The sequence below is a fragment of the Bactrocera neohumeralis genome, chromosome 4 (assembly GCF_024586455.1).
Source record: "Bactrocera neohumeralis isolate Rockhampton chromosome 4, APGP_CSIRO_Bneo_wtdbg2-racon-allhic-juicebox.fasta_v2, whole genome shotgun sequence".
NCBI classification, from domain to species: domain Eukaryota; kingdom Metazoa; phylum Arthropoda; class Insecta; order Diptera; family Tephritidae; genus Bactrocera; species Bactrocera neohumeralis.
In genome coordinates, this window is record NC_065921.1 from 87,757,636 (window position 1) to 87,785,444 (window position 27,809).

Consider the following 27,809-nt stretch of genomic DNA (forward strand, 5'->3'; position numbering starts at 1 on the left):
GGTGACTATCGGCCTTCAAAATGGTTTTAACAGGTTCAACTTTATAAACCCATGATTTCTTGCGCTTTATATTCTTGTAAACAACCCTAACCAACCCTAGTTAATGCGACGAAGCAAATTTCATTCTGTAAAAATATGAGAATCCCATATCTCAAGCTTCGAAATCAATCCTAGACGCTTCATGTGCTTGTGAACGGTCACATTAGACAAATTTAATCTTTCAACATTCTGTCGAGTCGATGATCTGTGTCGACCAACGACTTTATTTCATCCACATCGGTTTCAAGAGGCCTTCCAGGACGTGGTGCATACTCAAGATCGAAATTTCCGGAACGAAATTTGAAAACTTAAGTCCTCTCCTGACGAACAAAGGTCAAACTCTACATGTCCCTCATCATTCCCGTCCTTCTACAAGTAGCGGAGGCAATGACATCATCTGATCACTCGACCTTAGGAGTGTTCGATACTTTTTTCCCAAAAAAATAGAATATGTATCACTCTTAGCGACATCTCCGTCGTAAAACCATAGCCAGGTCTTATAAAAAGTGTTGAATTATTATTATGCCACTATTTATTGGCCCTCAAAAATGTGTCTCGTATTGATTTCCAAATTTGACCATTGATCTGATAACATCACAGCTACCTAAAATTACATGTTGTGATGCGGTAAGCAATTATCCATATTTTGCTATAAATTTAGTTATGACTGCGTGTGCCCCATCATCTTCCTTTCTTGATTGTTTTGACGAAACTACGTCAATGCGTACACTTGCAATAAAATATCACCTTCAGGCAATGAGTATTATAAGTATTTTGTTTCGGTTATAATTAACACCTCACACCTTGCCATACATTGCTTGTGTATGTGTGTATGTGTGTGTAAGGAACTTAGGGAGTTGTTTATGGATTGCCGCTTCGGTCGCCTAACAAAAACAAACGATTATGAGTGGACAAAAGCTTTGTTAGCACATCCTTTAATAATGCGTAATGCGTTATATGTTTAAGCCCGCTTCTCCCCCTCATCATTCCATTTTACTGAAGCTGTTCCATCTCTTCCTTGTCATTAGCCGGTGCGCTAACGATGGCGCCTTATAAAAATACGCTCTGCAATTCGATAGCTGAAGCTGACTGCCCGCTGCTCACTGGCAAATCTAATACTAATGCACAAAAACAACAAACATGACACAATATTGGAAAAACAAAACTGTTAGGCCGACATTGATGCAACAAGGATAAGCAACATGCGTAATATTTATATTCGTTTTTCTTTATAACGAAGTGCTTGGGTATAGGCCGTGTTATCGTCGTAATTTTGCCGTGTTACGTTGGAAGGGAATCGGATATGGCGCTTAGAATAACAATCAGTTGTACGAAATCATAACAAAGGCGAGCAATTAATGAAGAACTCGATTGAAAATGCTGGAAGGAGCTGCAATGTATTTTAGTTTGTAAATATATTCATAATAATATCAATAATAGAGTTAAAATTGGTGATTTTTCTCAGTGTAGCTCAAGTATTGCTTTGATACAAAGTCAGCGCGACTTAGAGTCGGAAGCTCAGCAGCGAAGCTAAGTTGGTTAAATTACCTAAACGAAATTATGCATATAATTATTTTATTTCAATTGAAAAGTCCCTGGCCTGACACAAAGATGGTGCTACCGAAGAAGGTGAACACAGTGGACGCCCAAAAGAGGTTGTTGCCGACGAAAATATCAAAAACTAATTTTAGATGACCGTAAAGTGAAGTTGCTCGAGATAACGCACTCTAGCGATATTAATTGAACGTGTACATCATATCATTCACGGATATTTGGATATGAGAAAGCTCTGTTCGAAGTGTGTGTCCCGCGAGCTCACTTTTGCCCAAAAAAAGGACGGTTTGATTATTAAGAACAGTGTTTGGAGATGTTCAAGCATAATAAACCTGAGATTTTGCATCGATATGTGACAATGAATGAATCATGGCTCTCTCATATCGCTCTGAAGTCCAGTTGCCAATCAACCGAGTGGACGACTTCACGCGATGAACCCGCTCCAAAGCGTGGGACTCACTGCTAAGGTTATGGCGTCTGTATTTTGGGATGCGCATGGAATAATTTTTATTGACTACCTTGAAAAGGGAAGGATCATCGATTCGATTACTACTTCCGTTATTAGAACGTTTGAAAGACGAAATCGCCGAAGAACGGCTGCATTTGAAGAAAAAGAAAATGTTCTTCCATCAAGACAATTCACGGTGTTACAAGTCTGTGATAACGATGGCAATATTTCAATTTTGTATTGCTTCTGCATCCACCATATTCCATAGATATGGCTCTCTGCGACTACATCCTGTTCTCATATCTCAAAAAAATGCTCGCTGAGAAGGAATTTTCATCGAAAGAAGAGGTGATCGCCAAAACTGAGACCTATTTTTGATTATACAGCGGCTCACCGATAAAACATATTAAACATCCGATTGCATTTTTGGCATGACGAGTCCTCGGTGAGCCCTTAAATTCTCAAAACCCAAGATTTTATAAGTTCTTTACATCTCAGTTTTTTTTTTTAATCTGCGTCCGGTAATGAAACATACTTATGAAGGGTACGACCCACACATCATACCTAAGGCTCGATGATAAACCGAGCGGTATAATGTACCACTACCAGCGCCATTCTAACACCAACAAAGACGGATGATTCGAACAAAACGAGATCTCTTACAGATACCTTAACTAAGTCTTGATAAAGAGTGATTTCGTCTGAGGGAACCTCTAAATTTGTAGATGGCGGTTCTTGTCTCCTCCGATAAAGCCTGCATCTGTAGAGTATTTAAGTGTCACTGAGATCCATTACGATTACGTTAGCCAAGAGCTTTGAAAAAGCTCATAAGAAAATAAAACAGTGACCATCTTTTTTCGTTTATCCTACCAAGTCGAGGTTTCAGATGTATATATTTTATAGGGGTCTCAAAATCTGAAAAATATTAAGCCAGAAACTGAAGTATGGTATTTATTGATTGTTCATTAGAACATATATTAGTAGCCAGTAAAAGACCGGTTAAGCCACGAAGGTGCCATTAGCTGATCACTAAATAACTTTGATCCTACGTCCACTTCCACCTCACGACAACCCCTTGAAATAGCACAACTCGTGAGTAACAACTTAAATTACTTGTCGCACACTAACATCAGCCAATACCACAGATGAGCATTTTTACTTTATTCGTAATTCTGCGTTTGTCATTTAATATCGGCAAATGCACTTACGATACGCCTTGTAATACAATAAGCCCATGCCTATTTGTAACATTGTACTCGTATACCCGCTGCATGCAACACAGTCGTACATTAGTATAAGGTATACGATAACAAATAGTGGCATTAAGCATTTTTATTCACACACACAGACACACATTCATACATACAAACAAACGAACGTTGCTCGGGTGCATGTAAATAAATGCACACCCCATTTCGTTGGTTTGTTGTTGCTACTACGTTTGCTTGTGCAAAAAAATAGTAGTAGAAAATATTGAATTGCGAAAAAACGACGAACACACACACAACTCACATAAGAAAATTGCTACCAAGAAGAAGGACGCACACGTTATTCAATCTCATGCTATCGATATTCGATTACACACACAGTACCCGGTATGTGTCAGTACAATTCAATACCTTGTGTTGCACATAAGCCAGACTGCTGCCGCATATACTCGCACATGGTTTGACGGGTGTAATATCCTCGATTCTCAGCTGAAGACACACATACACACCTCGAAAGTACACCGAATAAAAATAAACTATTCCAAGTGCATACAAATCGTAGACAAACAGCGAAATATTAGATCTTGGCAAAGGGGTGAGGGTAACGGATCGGATAACGCTTACCCGCAATCGATTGTTACGCGACTTGTAGCACCGCCCGAACGTCCCACTTGCATGCCGGTTGGGCGCCGACTGTAAAGTTTTACGTAAGTATTTAGGGCTTCGACATGCATCTCGCTAAAATTACTAAATTTCCCAGAACTTCCTTCATTAGATTTTGCTTTACAGTTTTTCATTGTCTTGTTATTAATTATATCACACAGTTGTCTTAATGTTACTCTTAATGCATGGTAGAGTGGTAGTGATGCATCAGCTGCGAGCTTAAATGCGAAACTATGAGCGGGCTGAGTTCAGTTTGCCAGCAGTTTTCCCCCCAAGAACTTGGCTAATGTCTTTAATTTGTAAGAAATCAAGACTGGCTGCCAAGTCTGTCGGAAATTTTAGATGAAGCACAATGAGTTCAATTGCAACCGTTGAAAAATATAAAATTTAGAAAAATATTTCGAAAATGTCTGACGTTTAGAGACGTTAGAATGCGTTTAACTCCAATTATTTGCCTGGTATTGGTATAGCTTTGTAATTTTGCCAATTCTTTAAAGGACGGATTGAAATTCACATTTTCACGATAGTAATAATCCCTGAAGCGATTGAGAAAAAAAGTTAATTTTCGAGCTACAGAAGTAAAGTTAGTCAACAAATTTAAGTCTTTGCGGAGTTCGAAAAACAGATTCCAGATTTAGGAGGATTAAGTTGGAAAATGTTTCACAAAATTAAGATTCAAGGTTACCGCAGTACTGCGCTCACTATTCAAGTAGAAGATGTACACACAGAACAGGTCCGGGTGTACCCAAGTAAAACACTTTTTTTGCCAAAATTCGTTGATTTTTATTCAACATAGTTGCCTTCATAGGTGATACACTGATTTGAACTACCCTCCAACATTTCTATACCATTTTTGTAGTACAATTTGTCCTTTGCTTCAAAATAGGTCTCAGTCTCGGCGATCAACACTTCATTCGACGCAAACTTCTTCCAAGCGAGGGTTCTTTTGAGATCTGAGAGCTGGAAATAGTCACTCGAGACCATTTCTATCGAATTAGTCATTAGTCGAATAAAGCTCTTTGCATAAGCTCTGTAGATCCTCTGGCGAAAATCGCTTGTTTAATTTGTGGCTTCTTTGGAGGTCAGATCCCTTACAATACCTCGCACTTACTCTAACGTTGAAATAGGATATGCGATTGTAAGTCTAGACTCTACTTCAAAGTTTAAAATGAAGACTAACTAAAATTATAAAAACAAAAAGGACAGGGCATTGAAAAATATTATAAACGACAACAACAACATAGAAAATAAGCAGAAAATTTCAACCGAGGAAATATAAAACGAAACTGAGTGCTAAAACATCATCCTAATATGGAGACTTTGGAAATGAGATATGCCACTTTGTTGTGAGCGCCGTTTGTTGTAATGGGTGGTTGGTGGTTGGTGGTAGGTGTGAGTGAGATTCTTGTCGCCGGACTGGTTTTGTTGCAAAGTTCTAGTTGAATTTGTCGCCTGCTATTTGGCGTTTCAATGCTGTGTTTGTTGTTGGTGTAGGTGTAAAATGACCGCTGTACTTTTCACATTGTTGTTCTTGCTGTTGGTGTTGTTCTTGTTGGCAACAAAAACATACATAAGTCCGAGTATATCTTATGTCAGCAGCGTAATTCATATACGCGTGTCATATTCGCTCGGAGCGCCGCGTTGTTGCAATGTTTGTCGGCGCGAGAACACATGACCTTCTCATATACATATGTCCAGAAGTTTGTTTGTAACAGTTTGAGCAATGTTGAAGTTATTGTTGTTGTTGGCGCAAAAGTTTTGCAATGGAATTATGGTGTTGCAACTATTGTGTTGCAAGCTTTTTGAGGTAATTTCTTTTCTTGGTATTATGCTTGCAAGCATGGCTTAGTCTGAAATAATGGCTAGTTACCCAGAGAAGGGAAGACTACTGCAGACATTGAGCATCTTATTCTAGTCCTTCAGCACCTTTAGTGATTTTTCACTCAATTGCCTCCTGCACTGTCTTATTGCAGCTGAGCATATTCTCAGCCCACAAGCATCGCTCTTTCACTCAAACTGCGTTTACGGTAGCTTACTAAATCTCGTCTATGGAAGGCATATTTTAATAGAAAGTGTTGAGCTTTGAGTGCGTTTATGGCTTTGCTCTGCTCTAATTACTGTTGAACTGTTGAAGAGTTGCAAAATATTTAAGTTTTACGGCTTTTTTTAATGACAACGAATATAAGAATTGTACGAAGAGCCTTAACTTTCATCAGAGCATGCATACTACCAATAGAATAGTATGTAGAATGGAAAATAATCTCAAAAAAATAAAAGTAATCAAAAAGAAGGATACGAAAATAACCAACAAAACTAACTATAACCTATAAAGTATGTTTTGAATATTTTCTATCAAAATATTGGGTAGTCGAAAAAGTCTTTTCGCATTTTGTCTATAGATGTCGATGCAATCGTATATCTCCAGTGCTACCAATCACATTGTTTCATACTTTATAATGTTGGAAAGGTGAGATTTTAAGATTCATGTAACCAAAAAAAATTAAATTCGGGAAAGTTGAAAAAAAGTTACAGTTTTCCCAAAAATTAGTGAAAATAAATTCGCCATATTTTGAAATTTTTGTACAAAAAAGGGAAGACTGCCACCCAAGCCACCAATGAAATTTGAGAAGTTTACGGAGACGATATCGTTCCTGTAGCTAAACAATGGTTCGCTCGCTTCCGTTCTGGAAATCTCGAAATATCGATTTATACGGATGAAATAATGTCTCTAGCGGAAAGATGGTAAAAAGTGGTCGACCAAAATGGTACAAATTTGTTTATTAGTATAAAATAAAAAAAAAATAAGTTGAAATTTGATTAGAAATACGAAAAGACTTTTTCGACTACCCAATATAAGTAATAAAAAATGAAGACAGCAAAATTGATATAACTGATCAAATTTGTTTCGAATATTTGCAATCAAAATATCATATTCTTTATCGTTCTACATTTAAAGCAGCACTTCTCCAGCCATTCTCCAACCATTCATCCACCATTTGCATATCGTATTTAATTAATATTGCTTTTCTTTCAAACTCTTCTTCAATTTCAAATATGTCAAAGTGACATTTTATCCTCACTCACCAGACGAGTGCACTCATTCTACTACTCATGCGCTCAGTTACTCAAAGCGGCACTCACCTAACAACTCAAACACACCAATACAGCCAAGCCAATGTCATATACTAATAAGTGTATGTATGTAATTATAACGACGCCTCACTATTATTTTGCAGCAACTTGCTTTTTACTGTCATTTGTTTGTATACTCTTACGGTTGATGGTAATTTGATATGTTGTTTCATTAATAAAGAAGGCAGCGGTCATTCGAGCTCAGGCACTAAGTATCTAATGTAAGTAGTACACATACATACATAGATATATTTATATATAAATGCGAGTGTGTGTCGTACGTGCGGATAGAGTATATAAGTATATGTATAAATATGTATGTGTGCCTTTTGCTTGGTGTAAACTACACGTGCATTTGTTTGTGTTGCTCGGTTTAGAATTTCTTAGCAGAGTGTGCGTGTACGCAGCATGGTGAAGTTTAAGACATCTCATATCTCATAGTTTCTGCCTCTGCGCCAGCTTTTAATGCTCCACGCTTGTGATACTGGGGTTATTCTCCATGCCAAGCGACAGCAAACGCCGGATTACCTCACTCCAATGTGCATTTATGCGGACATTTACTAATCTCATGTTGTTTTAGAAAAATCTACGCAAACATAGACACACACATACACAGACAATTGTGTATTTGTGTTAGTTTGCGTCTAAGCACAATAGTTTATGCATTTGTGCCATTGAAATGCGATATTTGTCGTGGTTTTTTTATTTGCGCAAACTTCTTTTTAATATTTCGTGTTTCTTCTATTTACTTTCTGTCCATTTTTCTCTTAAATTTAAAAGGCGCAAGGACATAATGTCACATTTACCGTGTTTGTTGTCCGGCAGCAATGGTAATTTGACAACAATGACAGCATTGTAACCTCTGCGGTCAGCATATAGTGTTATGTAACAGGTCAATTGAAAAGTCCCCGGCCTGGCGGCCGAAAATACAGTTGCAGCAAAAACTTGGCTTGATGATGAGTTTCTGGATACTGTCTCAGGAAAATCAACCATCAGTGATTGGTGTGCTAAATTTAGATGTGGTGAAAGAGCACCGACGATGATGAACGAGTAGACACCCAAAAGAATTTGTTACCAACGAAAGGATCAAAAAAGTTCACAAAATTGTTTTGGGTGACAATAAAGTGAAGTTGTTCGAGACAGTAGGTACTCTAGAGGTAACAACTGCACATTTACATCATATTATTCTCGAGTATTTGGGTATGAGAAAGCTTTGTGAAAAGTAGGTGCCGCGCGAGTTTTCTTTTGACCAAAAACAACGAGGAGTACATGATTCGGAGCTGTGTTTGGAGATGTTCAAGCGTAATAAGCCCGAGTTTTGCATCGATATGTGACAATGGAGAAGATATAGCTCCATCATTTCACTCCGAAGTCCAATCGACGGTTATCCAAGTGGACTGCACACGATGAACCGGCTCCAAAGCGTGGAAACACGCAAAAGTCGGCTAGCGAGGTTATGGAGTCTGCATTTTGGGATGAGCATGGAATAATTTTTATCGACTATTGGATACCGTTATTGGAGTTTTTGGAGGACGAAATTACCGAAAAACGGAAACATTTGAAAAAACAGAAAGTGCTGTTTCATCAAAGCAACTGCAAAAATCCATGGATCGAGACTCGTTTAGTATAAACATCCACCCTATTCTCCAGATCTAGCCCTCAGTCACTATTTCCTGTTCTCAGATCTCAAAAGAACGCTCTCTGGGAAGAAGTTTTCATCGAATGAAGAGATGAACGCCGAAACTGAGGCCTATTTTGAAGCAAAGAACAAATTGTACTACAAAGATGGTACTACGGTAGGCCGGGGACTTTTCAATTGACCTGTTACACACATATGTATGTTTGTATGTATGCATATGCGCGTGGCTTATTTGCAGAGGACGAAACTTTTTTCACAATAGAAAGTCAAAAGTAAACAAATCCTAATGGCCGACGCTTAGTTCTGCTAGATAGTATTTGGTGAGCCAAATTAGCTATTGTGTATGCATACAAACAAACACACATACAATATACAAATATCCATAAGTGTATACATATATAAGCCATAGCATACATGTATGTTTGTATGTATGTATGTACCACACATATGTACATACATATGTATGTGCTGCTCAGCTACCCATTGCCTCGCTCGCGTTTGTCTACTCAAGCGACGCATTGCTTATTATTAGCATGCGTATTAGCGTTTTCGTTGTTGTTGCTGTTTTTTCGTATACAAATGTTATTTTTAATCCTCCAAATGCGAGTAAGCATTGATGCGCTCTTCATGCGACTGTGACTGCAATTTTATGCTCTTCGAAGACACTGCGGCATAATCAGGTCGATACCCCTAAGGCTGCTTGCATGTGACTTTGTGTGTGTGTGTGTGTGTGTGTGTGTAGGCAAAGTGTAGCTACGTAAATATTCGATGAAGCAATGCAGGAAAAATTAAATTTAAACTTGAAGATAAACATTCAAAGAAATAAATCTGTAATTGTACATATGTATGTAGACAGTCATACATGCACACATACATATGTATATAAAATATCAATTTCCTTCTTCTATATTGAATGCACCACGCTCAGCAATGCCCACACATGCGAGCGCTGATGGTGTTCTTAGCGGTGTGGTAGGCGCTCTAATAACTGTAATATGTATCTTGCTCGCTTGAGTGTTGTTGTAAGTATGCACACACACATCGTGTTGTTGTAATATGTTTTTTTAGTAAAACATAAACAACAACAAAAATAGCGTCAACTCGTCCGATCGATAGCGGCAAGAGATCAACGTCAACGGCGGCATTCGAAAATTCGATCTGGCGAAGAGGAAAAAATTAATTTACTCACACACACTCTCAGATAAATAAAGCAGATCAGTGTGAATACGTTTAATTTCACTTTCGGTGGGTATAAAAAACTTATGTCTGTATTTATAGACACATCTAAACCTACATACCGACATATTTTGATTTGTATCTGCGCGCAAATGTTTTAAGGAAAATATTTTTCTGCTAACTAAAATCGTTTCTTGCCATAAAACGGTGTTTTTTGTATTTTTTTATTTTTTTTTTTTGTATTTGTAATTTTCATTTGAAATTCGCATTACTTTTTTGAGGTCATCATGGGAATTGTAATAAATTTTCGATATTTCGTTTTGGTGAATTCGTGCGATGAACAGAAAACGATAATATTTTATCGTATTTATTCAAGCACATATTCTGATCCCGTATATATGTACATAAGTACATATGTATGAATTTCAAAACTAGAGGTTATTCGCTTTCATGAATATTGTTATGGTTTTTGTTGTTGTAACTACTACATATATGATAAGGTTTATTTAATATTTTTCTATTTCTGCAGTATTTAAACTAATACATCTTTAAAATCTAAAAACTCCTTGTCGGAATTTATCGTTACTTTTTCGCCAGTGAAGTGAGAGAAAGGTCTATAGAGTCCCTTTCAGTTTTTCTACAACACTGCTGGTGGATTTTGAACATAAACCACAATATACCGTTACTTTTTCTACAGTGGAGAGAGAAAGAGAGGGTTAGAGAGTCTTTCTCAGAATTTCCTTTTATAAAATCTCCTTTCCCCATCCAAATTTGCACTACTTTTTCACATATAGCAGAACTTATCCCTCCATTAATGTACCAAATGTGGGTCTCCAAATAAACCATTGCCTGGGCTTATCACTCCCGATAATGTACTTAACCTATACGGCCAATTTCTAGTTTTTGGGCCATGATTGAGCTTAATATGTTTAGGTCACTGAATAAAGTGAGGGTTTCTAGAGTTGAATCGTTCGTTGGCCGACCCTGCTGATGGATTTAGAACATAAACCACAATAAGCCATTATTTTTATACAGGAAAGAAAAAAAGAAAGAGAGAGACCTAGATATGGATTTAGAGCATTAACTTCCAAATTCATCCCACTACAAAAATAGAAATTTTTCACTTTAAGTTACCTTTAAGCAGAAATTTGGCTTGTCGCTGATCATAAATGTGAAATTTGTTTTGACAGCAGTTCTGACAGCCATGCTTCTGAGAAATTCTATACTTCTAAAGCACACTCTACTAATTTTACTAATACGTATATGGATGCATTTATAAAAGAAAAAAATCAAATTTTTAAAAATCATTTCTTTCCAAAATCATATGTTTTCTTTCAAAATATGAAATAAAAATGAAATGTTCTACAATAAGTTTGCACTCATACAAATTTACATTCTTATAATACAATATACTAGATATTTGTTTATATGTGATCTATCAAAACAATTTGAGTCACTCGCGTGTACATGCATATGTATGTATGTATATGTAAGGCAAATTGCACACAAACAGTACAAATTTGCATTTATCTATGCACATATGAATCTAAATATATATGTAAGTACAAAAGTATGAATATTATTTTCTTTAATCTGCCAAAATCTGCTTGCTTAACGCCCCAAACCCCTTTGCTTGCTGCCCAGTTTCTCAAGTATTAAGTCATTTGCTAAATTTGAAATTCAAAACAAAGCAAATGAACGAATAGTAGAACAAATAAGTAATATGTAAACGAAAAAAGACAAAAAAAAGTATTTTAAACAAAAACAAAATTATATTAATACATATAAAAATGTGTGTAATATATAATAAATATGTGTGTAAATAAGCTAATACTTATGAGCTTACAAACGCACATATTCATTTGCAAAGGCAATGAAAGTGAAATGTTTTCTAAAATTTTCAAAATTTCAAAATACCAGAATGCAATTAGCAAAAGTAATGGAAATTATAATTAAAAAAATATTAATTTTTAGTTATAGTGGTTATAATTTAGTTAAAGATGAGCAAATTGCGTTGGCAAATAATGTTTATTTAATGGAAATGGGCATATTCGAGGCAAGATCAGGTAGTTTTTGGTATTTTGTGCTATCAGCTGTGGAATTTTCTAAATTCATTAAATTTAGCTGATATTCCATTTTAAACTAAATAAGAGTTTTAGTTATAAAGTGGTTATGTATTGGTTATAAAGTGGTTATCTATTGGTTACTTTATCTGACAGCGATTTTCGATTTTTCTTAGAATACGCTGTTTTACGTTTTAGGTGACGATATATTCCATGTATTTGCCTGCAATTTTATGCCATAAATTAGCCGTGTGAATATAAAAAACAATCACGTTTCAATGTCACAGAAAATGAACATAAACACTGATATAAAACGCAAAAAAAAATAAAAATTTTGCAAAAATCACGGACAACCATGAATGAAAGCCGCACACAATTGAATAATACATAAGATATGTATAGTGAAAAGTAAGATTTACTCAAATATGCGTGTGAATAAAGATTAAAAAAATATATATGTACATATACATACATATATTGTGACAAAAAAGTAACCGGAAATTGCAATTAAATTCCCCGGGAAAGAATTTGTCTCAAATTTTGTATTTCTAACCAAATTTCGTGTGCGGAATCATTGCGAACGTTGGAAAATGCTTACGGAGATTAAGTTTTATCAAAAACACAAACCTACGAGTAGTCCAAAGCTTTCAAAGAAGGTCGAGAGATCGTAGAAGACGTGCCTCATTCTGGACGACCTTCGGCCTCTTCAACTGATTAAAATGTTAAAAAAGTGAAAGATATGATGCTTGAAAATCGTCAGGAAAGTGTTAAAGAGATGGCAAGAGTGCTCGACATCTCTCGCGAGTTCGTTCGAATGATTTGGGTGGATATTTTGGGTATGAAACGCGTTCTTGCTCGATTCGTCCCGATAAAGCTGAAATTTTTTCGGATCTAGCCACGATTGTGACCGAATTTAAAGCCAAAAACGCAATGAATACCCTCGATTAACCATCATATTCACCAGATTTGGCTCCGTGTGATTTTTTCTTGTTCCCAAACTGAAATTGCCACTCCGCGGAGCCCGTTTTCAGTCGATTAAAGAGATAAAACAAAATTCGAGTCGAAGACCATCCTAAAGATATTTCTCTTCTAAAGATTAGCATAAGTATATTACATCCCTGTCATCAAACAAACAGTCGTCGCACTCGCGATTTGGCTCCCATGTCATTCGATGGAACGATGTGCTGTTTGAGATACACGACGACCTTGACATAGTTCAGCGAATTAAAAGACAGCGGCTACGCTGGTTGGGTCATGTCGTCCGAATGTACGAAAGCACTCTTGACCTGAAAGTATTCGACGCAGTATCCGCCGGGGGAAGCAAAGAAAGAGGAAGACCTCCACTCCTTTGGAAAGACCAGACCGAGAAGGACCTGGCTTCGCTTGAAATCTCCAATTGGCGCCAAGTAGTGAAAAGGAAAAACGACTGGCGCGCTGTTGTAGACTCGGCTATAACCGCGTAAGCGGGGTCTACGCCAATCAAGAAGAAGAATAAGTGCATTACATCTGATGGAGATTACTTTAAAAGCGACGAAATAAATATTGTGGAATAACTAAATATTTTATTTACAATTCCCGGTGCTTTTTTGTCACAATGTATATATATCTGTAACAAAAACAAGTGTTTTTAAACCAAAGATATGTTTGCAGCTATATTTCTCACGCACTCCATTAAAAATAATTGTTTATTGTCATAAAGTAAAAGTGTATGAAAGCACACAGACATGCATATAAATATATGTATGTTTTTACATGTGTATGTATGCGTATAGCAATTTATTTTGCAGTCAACCACAAGGATTTTTTTATTTACTCGCATATATTTGCTGTTTGCAAAAATGTTGACAATATGAATAATTTATTTGTTTACAAATGTCTGCGAGAAGGTAAAAGTGGGCAAATAAATACGGTCATGAACAGCGACGAAATAAAAAGTCAAACAAGGAACTGGCGTGCTGAACTTTTGCATACCCCTCACCCTACCCCTCGAACTCGAAGATGTGAGAAACGAAACGCAAGAACATTGTGGGCGGCAAAGCTTTATTAAGCTTATAGCTACATTAAATAAACCTTTAAAGGGGAGGTGGGCGTGGTTTGCAGCTATACACGCCCATGCATGGTTATGCCCACATTACCGCGAGCAAAAGTGCTGCTGGAACTCAATCTAGCACAAACTTCAGACTCACAGTTGCAGTACAGTTAAACCGTTATAAGGTCAGTGGGCGTGGTATTGATTCACCTACACCTACTCTGCTATAAATTTATGCTAAGTAAACATTATTGTGGGCTAACGTTGGAGGTCCAACATAGAAACACAGGAGAAAAATTACACTACTCAACAAATCTGAAGCAAGAACTTGCGACTGATGTGCTAAGTAATCTGTGTGTCTGTCCTTGAAGTGTTCTGATTTCAAATTTGAGTTCAACATTTTTCCAACACGCATATCTTTTTTTTAGAAAGGTTGATGGTTTGATCCCTAAAATCCGCTAGAAAAATTTGTTTACCATTTTCGGTTTTAGCAACCCAAAATGAGCAAGCAACAGCCTCTAACAGCACATTCGCAAAATAACTGTAAACTAGTGTCATTTTCACTCACCTTTATCTCATCACTGGGCAATTCCTTCTTTATTTTGACCGCCTGCATGGCCGCTGTAGCACTTAAATCGCTGGACGCTGTGTTCAAACTGGAACTCGTTGATATATCCACAGTGCCTGTTGTTGTTCTAGTGTGTTTTGCTGTTTCTAATGTAGCGGTTTTTGCTTTAATTTTTGTACCAACACTCAAAGGTGAGGCTTTTTTGGACATGCTTTTCGGGAGTTATTGTATTATGATAACTTTTTGCAATTATTTCCGCTTCACTTTGATATAATTTGTTTAACACGTTTTGGAATTACTGCAAAGAATGAGATTAATTAATAAACTGAAATATTTCAGCACACTTTTCAAAAGCTTTAGTAAGCGGTAAGGAATAGTTGCAACATTTTGTTGAGTTTTCTGATTTTTAAATTTCAAAATCGGCTGTAATAAATCACTTCACTAAAAAACATATTTTATTGTCTATAATTTCCAATTTTTTTTTAAATTTTTTTTATAGCTGACGCTTTGTTGTTGCCTTCTTTTACATTCTTTGGCGTTCACATAATTAATTTTCATCTTATTTGTGCTTTGTTTGTTTGTTTTAAGTAGCACAAATCGGCTGCGAATCGTTGAAAAATATTATATAGTTTTTTCTCCTTGAGAACGACTATGGAACGCTTATATAAATCCATTTAGCCTGCACATAGCCGCAGCACACACACATGCACGCCTGTTCGACGTATCTTTTTACACATTGATTTGCGTGCATTTGTTTCATGTCTGCCTGCCCGTCAACTTTTCGGTAATTCAATACTTTCGTTGAAATGTTACCAAGTATCGAGTGACGCTACACAACCAACGCTTGGAGAACGTGAAATCGAAAAAAGTTCCGAATAAATGACATGCAATACAAATGTGGATGACAAAGTTAAGAATTAAAATAAAATAAAACAACAACAAAAACACACACAATTAAAATGACGAACGAAATTGAATTTCAGTGCAAAACTATTTTCTATGTAGTACATATGTACATATGTATGTTAGTTTAGTAGTATGTATGTATGTACAGGCCGACATACTTAAACATACATATTTCACTAACATTTACTTAATTTTTTATTTTTATGTTTTTATTTCACTTATTTTCCTTTTTTCCATTTGTTATTTACTTATAATTGTTTAATTTTCTTTATATATTTTTTAATTCCAATAAAATTTTGTTTTATTTTTTTTTTGTAATTTTATTTCTGTTTAATTTAGTTTAATTTTTATTTATTTATTTCACCTCAAAATAATTTGCTTGACTTATTGTTTTTTTTATTGTTTTATTTAGTTTTTTATGCATATGTTTTTATTTCACTTATTTGTTTTTTTTTATATTTGTTAATTATTTATTGATATTTATTGTTTAAGTCCCTTTAAATATAAATTCCACTAAATTTTTATTTTAGTTTTTGTAATTTTGGTTTATTTTTATTTATTTATTTGTTTTTTATTCAATTTAGTTTAATTTTTTTTCCTCATTTCTCTCTATTTTTATTTGTAACGAAAGTTAACATTTAACCTCAAAATAAGTAAGCGTTCTCTGCGGTCTATTGCTCTCATCAAAACACAAAAAATTTTCATTGCTGAGATTTTTCACATTTCACTAGGCGCATGCTGTTTTCAATACAAAAATAGCTTCAAATATACATACATGCCTATTAGTTTTCAGCGTGTGATGAACACAAAAATAAAAATAAAAAAATAATTATAATTAGTTTTACAACTTGCACTTAATTATTTTTTCGCTTTCCACTTACTTAGTATATAAACACTTTTATTTTCACTAATTAAACCTTTTAGTTATTAAAAATATATATTTTTTTTTCGAAAACTAAATCCAATGGGAGCACATTTTACCTTTATAGTAGCTAGTATGTGTTTATATGCACTGAGAGACACACACATTTATTACTTGTATGCCCACAAACACGAAAGCCGCCAGACTCATTGGCCAACCGCACACGCTCGTGTTTCGCTAACAAATAAGCCTTTCGCGCCACATTCTACCTGTTTTGCTCCAAGGTATCTTCCTGCTGCAGACAGTGCCGTTTTGAGAGAGTAAAATCAACGAAATTTCACTCTTCTGCGCGTTACACTCATTGAAAACTGGCGCTCTCTTGAGCAAGGAACTCACCTTTGCTGCTTAGTACGTGCGCTCTGCGTATATCGTGAGCATGATATTTATTTTTAACTTTCGGTTGTGTTTAATTTTTATTTCTTTTATTTTTTTTTTCTTACTTAATATTTTATTTCTTGCAATTTGCCTTTAGAATGAAATTGAAATCAGTAATGAAAATGAAAGCAAATTGTAGTGAAATTCAAAAACACATAAAAAATACGAACTCGCTCGTGATCACATGCACATGTTGGATTGAAGAGGATAAAGAATGTGCGCTGCATTTTTGTATTTTTTAATTTGACTGCGAAATTCTATATAAAAAAGGTGGGTTCAACGTGTGACACGATTGTAACAGTATTTCACATAGCAAGAAAAGTAAATAAATCGAATTACTAGCACACATACGTACATACAAACACTAGATATAAGCACCCAAAACGCAAAATAATGCAAATCACTTTTCATAAGTTTACAAGCGAAGGAAAAACGTTATAAAGACACCACTCAAAATGACATAAAATTTGAATTTTGTTATAAAACGGTTATATGTTGGTTATCACACACTCGTATTGAAACAAAATTTGAGTTTTAGCTATAAAATGGTTATACAAGTATATTGGTTATCATAACCGACAGCGTTTTCGGTTTTTTTATGATACGCTATTTTGCTTTTAGGTGACGATATGTAAATACATACATACATACATTTATCTATATTATTTATGTAATTTCAATGCTTCAAGTTAACAAATTTCGCACAAAATAGCCAATACATACATACATATATAGCCATAACAAATACTCATTTCATAGCGATATCGTATAAAACTATTGAATTATAAACGTTGTCAATTGTCTGACTGAACATCCTTCTCCTCTAGTATCATATTGCAAATTTGCATACCGAGTATTTAGTTTTGTTTTGCTGTAAAAAACCAACAATTCAGTCGCTATGCTCACAGCAGCAGCAGCTATTAGACCAATATTATAAAAAAATAGTGATTCGAAGAGCAACAACTTTGCGCGTTAATTAAAACAATTTCTCAAGTGTGCACATTGCAGCCAAGAAAACATTTGAACTGCAAGAAAATTAGTGTTTTTGTTGTTTTTGTAATTCATACATAAATTTATGCAATGGATGCTGTCATTTGTTTAATTTTTTCGTAATTATGCCAAAAGTCAACTACTCACTTATGATCACTGTGAAAGTTTTAAAATGGGTAAATATGTGCATTTGTATACATATGTATGTACATATGTATTTTTATATGAAAACCAAAAAGTCTCAAAAAATCAAATTCTTGAACGACCCGAATATGCTTCTTCATAATACTATATCTACTCAAATGCGGCACATATGTATGTACATATTTTCCAATATGTTTCACAGTTTCAAGTTTTCGAGTTGTGTCATGTTTTTCCAATTATTTGTGTGTCACATGCGCCACTTGTTTCTTTTTTTTATTTATTTTTCGTAGCTATTTGTATCGCTTGATCACATTTCAAACATTCACAGCGTATTCAGAGCTACAAGTGGATAATTTATTTCATTTAAACTTTTCATGCTCAGTTTTCTCTCTGTGTATGCAGAACAACTGTCCATGTGCTGATGTTGGAGCGTGGCGCATGCTGTAGGAACTTTATTTTGCCCGCAACTCACTTGAATTTATAAACACCTGGGCGCATGCACATTGCTGCACATAATCAAACTTATTTTCATTGCTTTAAGTTTAGTAAATACCGTAGTCATCAGCAGAAATAGCAAAACAGATTTATTTGCCGTGTTCTGTAGTCCATTTTGTAAGACCTTTGTCACTTTCATTGACAATTGTTTATTTTTTTAATTATTTATATCTTGCACAAAGCGTTGCACATTTTCCGCGTACTTTGACGTAATTGAATATGTGTGTAGAATATATGAATTTAAAAATCTTTAGTTTTTAAGCACAAACACCGGTCACGATTAGTTTTTAGTATTTCCGCTAACTTCTTTTTGACATCCGTATTTAACAACCACTCAATCCCGCTATCCGTTCACATCTGATTGCCTGTGTTGTGTGCAGTTCGTGATGTGGTGGTCTTCTCATTGAGTGGTGTGGTGAAAATAATTTTAATGGCCAAAATGGTGGATGATTTTTTAGGAATTCTTTTACGGCATTTATTTAAAATGATTATCAGATTAAGTGGATATCTTTTCATAATTTGAAACTATAACAAAGATTTGTATTAAAACACGTGAAAATGTTTTTTGTTTGTCAGCCTGACTCAAATTTCTACAGATGCCACATTAACCCATAACACAAATTTCAAAAATATTTATCAACTTACTTACTCACCACTTAGCACGGTTAGGAACCTTCGTTGCTAGTAATAAAAAGAAAACAAAATCGTCATGAAGCGAATCTGCGGAGCACAATAAACAGCGAAAACAGCTGTTTTTGACCGCAAACAGAAAATGTAGAAAATTCAGAATGAGCTGCCCAAACAGCTGTTCAATATTTATGGAGTGCATTTAACTTCAAATAAAATGACAAAATTACCGCAAACTGCATTAAATTTGAAGCAGGTAAATATTAAATTATTCTCACTGGCAGCAATTTACTAACTTTATCTGTTGTGACAAACACTGTTGCAGTTCATGCTTCGTCAGGAGGTGCTTAAGCTATATCGTGAAATATTTCGCACCATCAGACTGGTGCCCGACAAGAGTAACCAGCGCGAGTTACGTGACTGGGCGCGTCACGATTTTCGCACGCATAGCGGACAGACAGATGAATTGGCTATTAAAATGATGCTGCAATACGGACGTAGAAGTCTTACTGAGCTGCAGACAAGTTTGGATCTGAGTGGCATAAGTAAAGAGAAAGCAAATAGTGGAGTAGCGGAGGAAAGTAAGAGAACTCACAGTGAAGAAATCAAAAGTTAAGTGAAAAACGATACTAAGGCTATAAAAAACATTATTGAAGGAGACAACCACTGGAAAATAAGCTCGATAAATATAAAATAAAACACCGTCATATTTAATTTAATTTGAGTATAGCGTTTTATTTATTTGTTTGCCAGTTTGTGCATTTTATTTGGTAATTCAGCAGTTCCGTTTTAGTGGCTTATTCGATCCACCACAAACTTTAGTCTAATTTATTACGTTTTATGTGAATACGTTACGTTTACGTACCTACATTATTAGAAAATGTTAACTCGATATTATGCATGCAATTCGAATTAGCGTCTAGGTCTTTTTAATTGCAGTAAATTGTTTGTTTGAATACTACAGCATTAAGTATTTGGTAGAAAAACTATAAATTAATGTTTTTTATCATTAAGCATGCATTGCGCGCGTCCTACTCTATGCAATTTAAATAAGTAATATAAATAAATAATCGTAGTTAGTTAGAAGTTGACAAATTCAGCAGAAATAGCACCACTTAACGGACTAGTACAGAAATCGTATCACACTCATCCAAAGCACTTTCAGAAGCGCCGAACCAAATAGTATCGTGCCTGTGCCAGCGACTAGTAATGCTATAAAATCGCGTTTTGGGCGTTCAGTGACGCGCTGGACTAGAAAACTATGTACGATAGTGCTTGTGATGTGATAGCCGTCCAGACCAAAGCATGGTATGGCGTTTAGCAGCGCTTGACCAAAACTGAAAATCACATTATATTTGAGGAAGAGAGCGTAAGTATCTCCCCATTGGGGTGACACATAGGACCGACGCGGCACAAAAGGTGATATCCGTACGGTACTCGAGACGTCAGCTGGATGCCCAATATAGATCACATCGCGCAATTTCGTTGGTTGGCTTATGGCGTGGCCGCTTGTCCGTTTAAATGTTAAAATCGTAGAGGTGTTGCGTAGTAAAGGGCGTAGACAGAAACCACTCTGACAGAAACTACTCGATTTGCTGCTTTTGCTAACGCCACCGGTACAGAAACCATGTGAGTCTTCTATTGTCCGGCGTACATCTAGACAAACATGTTGCGGTATTTGTGCGTGTTCGGCTGTATCGGTAATGCCCGCAGTTTCCAAGCTATTAAGGCCTTCAGCCACAGACTCGAAGCAACAAAGTTTTTCGTTGCGTTCATCACAACATTGTAGCATGCCATCGGCGCTGTGATGTGAGATTTCGATGCTTTCATCGTTGTATCGTATAAAGTCATGGGAAACACAGTACCCTAGATGTGGCCCGCGTATCGAACGTCGTAGGCAGTCATACCAATCTGACTCTGTGTTTACTTTGCAGTCGTTAATTTGTGAAATAATATCACCAGTCATTAGTCCTTTTCCTGATGTGCCAAGCAGCGGAGAATTGCGTGTCATATCTGTGACCACAATGCCATGGTCTACCGTGTAAAACGGAGCGGCTACGTAACTCAGCGTAGAGAGCAGGAAGTAGCAGAAGCAAGCAAATAAAAAGTTGTGCCAAATGCCCGCGCAGATAATACGCAGCTTCTTGAACCATTTTAGTGCATTGAGGTGTTCCGTAGAGATTTCGGTATATGCGAACGGTAGGCACAGGTAAAGCTAGACATATAAAATTATTTAAAAGATGCAGTAGAAGCGAAACATTTGACTTACTTGAAACCCGAAACCAATCACCGGTATATCTTCTTGCACTGCTGCCAAAGCGTGTCCGAATTCATGTACTATTGTACATAAGAGTAAAGTTAATGCATAGTAACCAACTTCCTCGAGTGGTAAATTAACACCGGGCAATAATATTTCCACTTTTGGTGCATTCTGGAGTACCCCGCTTTCAGCACCTGGTCCAGTACGACCAGCACCGCTGGTGCCGACATTTGCTGTACTATTATTTTCGCCATTAAATATTGTTATAAATAACAAAATTATACCAATGGGTAACAACGATAAGGACACCAAAACGCCGACGGTATAGCTTCGTGTTAGCCATAGACGCATCCAACCGGTATTGTTGCCCCATCGTAGCATGGCACGATTAAATGCAGTTGTATGCCAACGCAGGCGCATAAATTGCACAGTCAGGCCTGTATTTTTCAGAAATGCATCATATGGATAGTGCATACAGCTCTGCAACAAAGTAAACACACATAAATATTTGTATGTAAGAGAGGTACAAAGATCAAGCGGGAGAGTCTCACCTTGAACAGGCGATCAATGAAAAAACATACGCAGTAAAGCACTACAATAACACCGAGAAAAATCCAGGGATCCATTTCAACGAAGCGCTGAAGCTGACCACTTTATTCGTTTCTTAGCACGCAATATATTTACATGTATTATTTTAGCTTTACCATTATAACGACCACTTACACTTTATGTGTATTTAATGTAAACGATGTATATTTTTACTCGTTACCAGCAATTAAATATTAGAGGTTGTTTTGGGAACTGCTATTGTTGACATTTCTATTTGAGCACAAACAGATGTTTAAATCAAACGTCAAAAGCATTCACAATATAGCCGTTGGGAATCGTTCTGTTGGGGGATTTCTGTTGAGGAATTTTAGTAATATATTTTGAATATTTATATTAATTAAACAAATGAAAATTATTAAAAATGTTAATACCAAATTGAAAACAATGAACATCACTTATTTTATCAAAACGTGAGATCGCAATTAACATATATTTTTGACTCTAAACTCTTCAGCTCCAAAATTATACTGAACCGACGATATTTTTGTTTACCGATGTATGTTAGTACGAGTATATATATGTGTTAGTGTTATAGTGGGGATTGAATACCTTGTAGAGATAAACAATTTATTAAATGGGAGAGCCACAATGCGGAGCACCAAAATAACATTGGACTGTCGAACGTATGTATTATGTTTTTATCAGCAATTATTTCACCAAAATTTGATCGTGCAGCTGTTCGACGGTAGCACGTATTGTTATGAAAAATACTCAACCATAAATATTTGGACAAATGACTCATGACGCATTGAGGCCATACTACGGTGAGTATAACGTTGGCGTTAAAATGAACCACAGCGCATTCCATCAGCGGCAGTCGTTAAAGTAGGAGTGTACTTTGTAAAACATATGTATTAAGCTTGCAATTGCTTAATATACTTTCGCCGATTTGGAAAAAAATTTGAAACTAGTTCTATATCTAAGCCACATAAGTGCCTAGAAAGTGCAATAATGTTCGATTTCAATCTGGAATTTGCTCGTGGTGGAGCAGCTGTTGCCACAGAGCTCTTCGAATTACTCGCAGCCGGCGGTGTAAAACAAAACATTGTCTTCTCACCATTTTCAATTCAGACCTGTGTCGCATTGGCATTTGCCGGTGCCAGTGGAGAAACTGCTGATCAAATAGCTGAAGGTTTGAAGTTCGCGTCGAATTTCCACCCGGAAGTAGCTACAACGTTCGCATTTGTTTTTGACAAATACAAGGACAGTGAGTTATTGAAAATTGCAAACAAAGTGTATGTTCAGCAAGGACATGACTTGAAACCAGATTACCAAACAGAGTTAAAAGAAAGTTATAATGCTGAAACTGAAAATGTTAACTTTGAAGAAAGTGAAAATGTTGCCGCCACTATTAATTCCTGGGTAGAAGATAAAACGGCTGGAAAAATTAAGGATCTTGTGCAGGCCTCGGCCTTCAGTGCTCTAACCCGCCTGGTTTTACTGAATGCTTTGCATTTCAAAGGTTTATGGGCGCATAAATTTGAAGAAGAACAAACTGTTGAGGATGATTTTTGGATATCTGAAGAGGAATCAGTTAAAGTGCAATACATGAATCAAAAAGCGAAGTTTGGTTATGGATTCTTTGAAGAGTTGGACTGTCAGGCTCTCGAACTGCCTTACCAAGATTCGGATTTATCAATGCTGGTTCTGTTGCCTAATGAGCGAGAAGGCCTTAAAACTCTTGCCGAGAAATTGAAATCAGTAAATTTGGTTGACCTAGCTGGCAATCTAGAAGCCAATGAGGACGTTGTGGTCCAATTGCCTAAATTCAAAGTGGAATACGAAGTAGAGTTGACGGAAACATTGAAGAAGGTAAAGTAAAATCATTGTAAATTTTGTATGACCTTCACACTATTGGTCAATATCACTATGGTTACCTTGTAGATTGTATTGGCCATTTTTGCCGAATTAATTTATATGTAATTACAATTTTAAGCCAATTCCAATGTACGAAACCTAAAAATAGCTTTTGGGTCACTTCTCATATTCTTATCGTTGCCTTAACTTATCACTTATTTAATTTTCTGTATGTGCTATAATCAATATTTTATCTTTACGACTGCTACTGTCGGTTTTAAACATCAAATAACGCTAACAATAATACCAAAATTTACGATTTTTTGATAATTTTTTCGCCAATCCTCAATGCGTATGTATTTTCATGCATTTTCAGCTGGGCATAAGCAAAATCTTCAGCGAAGAAGCTGAGTTCAGCAACATGTTGGAATCACCCGAGCCTCTGCAAGTATCCAATGTTTTCCACAAGGCTGTTATTGAGGTCAACGAAGAGGGCACGGAAGCAGCGGCCGCAACTGGTAAATATCGCACATTTACATGCAGAATTTATAAATGTACAAATATATATTTTTCCTCAATTTTGCAATTGTTTTAGCAATGATTATGATGACTCGTTGCCTTCTGATACCACTGCAGTTTGTTGCTGATCGCCCATTCTTCTACGCTATTTGGAATAAGAGAAATATTCTATTTGCTGGTGCTTTTGTCAATGCGCCTTAAGAGGCTGCTGCGTTAGCGATAAAGTATGACGTCATGTGCATAGAGTTGTTGTGAACCATGAAGTATTTCAATTCAACTAACGACATTTAATGTTTTTAATGTTTGATTATTAATTTGTATATTTTTGAAATATTTGATATAATTATAGAAACGTCGCTTTTCACAAAAAACCAAATTTCTTATTAGTTAAATTTATTATTTCTCTTTAGGTATGCTTTCCAGTAATAATTATTGTTCTGTTTTGCGAAAATACACAAATTGACAATACCTAAACCATTTAATAATAGGAACGCATAATTTGCGATTCAGTTTAGAAAAGTTCATTGAAATAAATAATAATACCAAAATTACATTAAATATGATCGATTTTACATTTAAGTAATATAAAATGATGTGTGCGTGATGTGCACTGATGATGTGACATTTTACGATTAAGAAACGACAAGAAACAAACATAAATATTAAAATATATGAAAGTCGACAAACAACTCAACGGTTACAAAAAATATTAGGAATGTCCGATTTAAATTTTCAAAAACAGTGTGATTGGACAGTGGTCGCTGCCCTTTACCTGTGCACGGATACAGTTGTCCACTACTCGCTTGGTGAAACGTTCAGAAACAATATAATAATCCAAACGCCAGCCAACGTTTCGCGAACGTGCATTTGCCATGTATGTCCAATATGTGTAAGCACCTATGCGATCTGGATAAAAGTGTCTAAATGTATCGACAAAGCCAAGAGCTAATAATTCAGTCATTTTGTCGCGTTCCTCCTGTGTAAAACCGGCACTACGTGTATTGGTTTTTGGATTTGCCAAATCGATGGCCTGATGTGACACGTTCATATCACCACAAATGACAACTGGCTTTATGGCATCCAATCGTTTCACGTACTCCTGAAATAGCTTTTCCCAGCGCATACGTGCCTCCAAATTTACCAGCTTTCGTCCAGAATTTGGCACATAAACATTGATCAGAAAGAATTTCTCATACTCAGCTGTAATCATACGACCAGCTCCGTCAAACTCTTCATTGTCAATGCCATATACCACATTAATGGGCATAATCTTCGAGTATATAGCAACGCCAGCATATCCCCCCGGCATGCAAAGCCAATAGGGATGATAGCCTGGTATACGGGCAACCTCCTCCGGCAGTTGGTCTATGGTGCATTTAATTTCCTTCAAAATGAAAATACATGCAATAATTAACTAATATGATATACATATAGGATGGTTCTAAGTTACCTGCAAGCAAAAAATGTCTGGTGATTCGTAATCCAAATAGCGTAAGCCATCTTTATTTAACCATGAACGTAATCCAGCCACATTCCAACTGGATATTTTCAAATTGAAGCGTTCTACTCCATCTTCTTTTGGTGGCAAAATGAAGTCTTCCTTATTATATTTAGTGGCAGTTGCATTCATTAAAGGTGCTTTAGCCTTTTTTGCTTTTGCAGCTGCAAAATATGTTGTTAGTGTTAAAATATTACTTAATGCCACAATATTTCATAGGGATTTAATACTAACGCTTAGCTCCATCGACCTCATCATCGTCAGCAACGGCAGCAACCCTCTTTCGACCTTTGGGTTTATTGTCCTCTTCTGTGATATCTATAAAAAAAAACAGTAAAAGGTCACGTGCTGTACTGAAACATACTTAAATTTTTCCTATAAAATTGAATACACTTTCGATTTTTCATATTGGTAATTTTATGCTTTTAAAACAATTTTTTTAAATTCAGGTAATTCAGTAAATTAAATCAGTTGCCAACCAAAACAATGTTGCCTAATAATTTTTTTTAGAAAATATTTATACTTTTGGGCGTACCATTTTCTAATGCTTCCTCGGCGACGTTTTTCTGGGTTTTGGCAGCTCTTGCTTTGGTTTCCTTTGCTGGTTTCTTTTCCTTGGGTTCTTTTTTTGAGATTTCTGTAAATATATATTTATAAATTCTTATACTATGTTATATTTTAATATTATATATTACTATTAGCGGTGGGTTTGGAATCCTCCTCTTTCTTCTCTTCGTTCAATTCTTCTGCATTGTTTCCAATTAAACTGTCTGCAACTGGTTCCTTGTTTGTGGCCTTGCGTTTACTGGCTGTTTTTTTAACTGAAGTTTTCTCTGTCGATTTTTCCAATAAATCTTTAACCACTACCTCATTTTGCTCTTGTTTTTGCTGTCTGCCCCTTGAGTTTACTTTTTCCACAATTGGTTCTGGTTCATTATTTGATACAATTTGCTCCTTTTTCGGTTGTCTGCCCTTTGCCTTGGTTTTCTTTACATCCACAATTGGTTCTGGTTCTACTACGTTGGTTGATTCAATTGGTTCTGCTTTGACTTTGGTGCTTTTGGTGACTTTCTTCTTTTTATCCTCTTTTACTATCTCTACTGTTTCGGCAACTTCATCTTTTGGAATTTCATCGGTTGATTTTTTTTGCCTTTTTTGTTTGGTGTTGGTCCCTTCAGCAATTGGCTGGACTGCTGTGGGTTCTTTATTATCTACAGCAGTAACTTTTTTCCCTTTTCCTATTAAGCAGTATTTCTTACAAAATGCACTCCATTAAAAAACAAAATTAATAAATACCTCTTCCTTTCGGTGCCGACGCTACGTTGATTTCTGCCTTATTTTCATTAGACGTTTCCACAACTTTTGTTGGTGCCGCTTTCCGTCCCCTTTTGGCTGGTGCTACAACTTCCACAGTTTCTGTACTAATATTTTCCACCACTTGTGCGGGCTCCTCAGTAGCAGCTTTTTTGCCACGACCTTTAGCTGCTGCAGCTGGTTTTTTCTGAACTTTCACCTCATTGTCTAAGGAATTTATAGCATTTGCTATTTCCTCATCATTTGATAACTTTTTGCGTCCTCTGCCGGTGCCAACCGCTTTTACAATTTTTTCTGCATTTTCTGGCGGTATGGTGTCTACTTCTTTAATCGCCTCTTTTTTGGCTTTACGGCCGCGTCCTTTACCCTTAGTTGGAATTACGACATCTTCTTCACCACTCAAAAATCCGCTTGACGAAGACACAACTCCTTCCTCATTACCATTGTCCAGTGATTTTTGTCCCTCAATCGCTTTAGCTAACTTTGCCATTCTTGGTTCTCTACGTAATAATCGCAACGGAATTATTAGCGGAAAAGTTTCTTGGTGGCGTTTCGCAACACTTATTGGTTCAAAATTATATACTTTGATATTAGTTTTATATTTTGAACAAGCAAATTTGCTCTCCTGCAATCTGAAAAAATTTTGCCGGACACTATTTGCACTACACACGAAAGGAGGATGTAAAATGCCGCACAAGAGGCGCGAAAACGACATAACAAATGTCAAATTCTTCTTCTTCTTGGGCATTCACGCATAATTTAAAATTTAAAATTCTAATTAACATGTTAAATTTTTATTGTGCCATCATAAAACCTAGCTGAGTCTTTAAATAA

The 27,809-nt window shown here is 36.0% G+C and overlaps 5 protein-coding genes across 6 annotated transcripts in view; 2 read left to right on the forward strand and 3 right to left on the reverse strand.

The window, feature by feature from the left end:
• The window catches only part of LOC126757432 (sine oculis-binding protein homolog A), a 37,635-nt gene extending 18,920 nt beyond the window's left edge, over positions 1-18,715 (reverse strand). Inside the window, exons 1-2 of one of the 2 annotated variants that reach the window (XM_050471346.1) lie at positions 18,410-18,715; positions 14,520-14,817 (exon numbers count right to left, since the gene is read on the reverse strand). In XM_050471346.1, the coding sequence (XP_050327303.1) occupies positions 14,520-14,729 (210 nt within the window). In that variant the 5' untranslated portion in view covers positions 14,730-14,817; positions 18,410-18,715. Of the gene's footprint in view, positions 1-14,519; positions 14,818-16,406; positions 16,512-18,409 lie in introns of those variants that run through there. The other variant, XM_050471345.1, reaches the window with a different exon arrangement.
• Positions 18,716-19,118: 403 nt separating this feature from the next.
• Positions 19,119-19,697, forward strand: LOC126757437 (LYR motif-containing protein 2). The gene is made up of 2 exons (XM_050471350.1): positions 19,119-19,234; positions 19,304-19,697. Exons 1-2 carry the CDS (start codon positions 19,196-19,198, stop codon positions 19,592-19,594), a joined length of 330 nt encoding a protein of 109 aa, XP_050327307.1. The 5' UTR covers positions 19,119-19,195; the 3' UTR covers positions 19,595-19,697.
• Positions 19,688-22,166, reverse strand: LOC126757435 (membrane-bound transcription factor site-2 protease). The gene is made up of 3 exons (XM_050471348.1): positions 21,790-22,166; positions 21,248-21,718; positions 19,688-21,193 (listed from the first exon to the last, which is right to left on the reverse strand). Exons 1-3 carry the CDS (start codon positions 21,862-21,864, stop codon positions 20,102-20,104), a joined length of 1,638 nt encoding a protein of 545 aa, XP_050327305.1. The 5' UTR covers positions 21,865-22,166; the 3' UTR covers positions 19,688-20,101.
• A 451-nt stretch (positions 22,167-22,617) lies between these two features.
• LOC126757436 (serine protease inhibitor 42Dd) lies at positions 22,618-24,539 on the forward strand. The gene is made up of 3 exons (XM_050471349.1): positions 22,618-23,659; positions 24,021-24,162; positions 24,240-24,539. The coding sequence occupies exons 1-3, from the start codon at positions 22,799-22,801 to the stop codon at positions 24,362-24,364; spliced, it is 1,128 nt and encodes a 375-aa protein (XP_050327306.1). The 5' UTR covers positions 22,618-22,798; the 3' UTR covers positions 24,365-24,539.
• LOC126757433 (recombination repair protein 1) lies at positions 24,522-27,660 on the reverse strand. The gene is made up of 6 exons (XM_050471347.1): positions 26,958-27,660; positions 26,357-26,899; positions 26,197-26,298; positions 25,896-25,979; positions 25,614-25,825; positions 24,522-25,547 (listed from the first exon to the last, which is right to left on the reverse strand). Exons 1-6 carry the CDS (start codon positions 27,463-27,465, stop codon positions 24,888-24,890), a joined length of 2,109 nt encoding a protein of 702 aa, XP_050327304.1. The 5' UTR covers positions 27,466-27,660; the 3' UTR covers positions 24,522-24,887.
• Between the last annotated feature and the right edge of the window lie 149 nt (positions 27,661-27,809).

What these genes read in the sequence shown, in the direction of transcription:
- LOC126757435 (XM_050471348.1), bottom strand. Translation starts at nt 21,864, where the DNA reads ATGGATCCCTGGATTTTTCTCGGTGTTATTGTAGTGCTTTACTGCGTA. An exon ending in TCATTGATCGCCTGTTCAAG is followed by an intron (nt 21,719 to 21,789) that starts GTGAGACTCTCC and finishes ACTTTGTTGCAG; the next exon opens with AGCTGTATGCACTATCCATA. An exon ending in TGATTGGTTTCGGGTTTCAA is followed by an intron (nt 21,194 to 21,247) that starts GTAAGTCAAATG and finishes TTATATGTCTAG; the next exon opens with CTTTACCTGTGCCTACCGTT.
- LOC126757436 (XM_050471349.1), top strand. Translation starts at nt 22,799, where the DNA reads ATGTTCGATTTCAATCTGGAATTTGCTCGTGGTGGAGCAGCTGTTGCC. An exon ending in TGACGGAAACATTGAAGAAG is followed by an intron (nt 23,660 to 24,020) that starts GTAAAGTAAAAT and finishes ATGCATTTTCAG; the next exon opens with CTGGGCATAAGCAAAATCTT. An exon ending in GGAAGCAGCGGCCGCAACTG is followed by an intron (nt 24,163 to 24,239) that starts GTAAATATCGCA and finishes CAATTGTTTTAG; the next exon opens with CAATGATTATGATGACTCGT.
- LOC126757433 (XM_050471347.1), bottom strand. Translation starts at nt 27,465, where the DNA reads ATGGCAAAGTTAGCTAAAGCGATTGAGGGACAAAAATCACTGGACAAT. An exon ending in GTCGGCACCGAAAGGAAGAG is followed by an intron (nt 26,900 to 26,957) that starts GTATTTATTAAT and finishes ACTGCTTAATAG; the next exon opens with GAAAAGGGAAAAAAGTTACT. An exon ending in TGAGGTCGATGGAGCTAAGC is followed by an intron (nt 25,826 to 25,895) that starts GTTAGTATTAAA and finishes CATATTTTGCAG; the next exon opens with CTGCAAAAGCAAAAAAGGCT.
- LOC126757437 (XM_050471350.1), top strand. Translation starts at nt 19,196, where the DNA reads ATGACAAAATTACCGCAAACTGCATTAAATTTGAAGCAG. An exon ending in CTGCATTAAATTTGAAGCAG is followed by an intron (nt 19,235 to 19,303) that starts GTAAATATTAAA and finishes ACACTGTTGCAG; the next exon opens with TTCATGCTTCGTCAGGAGGT.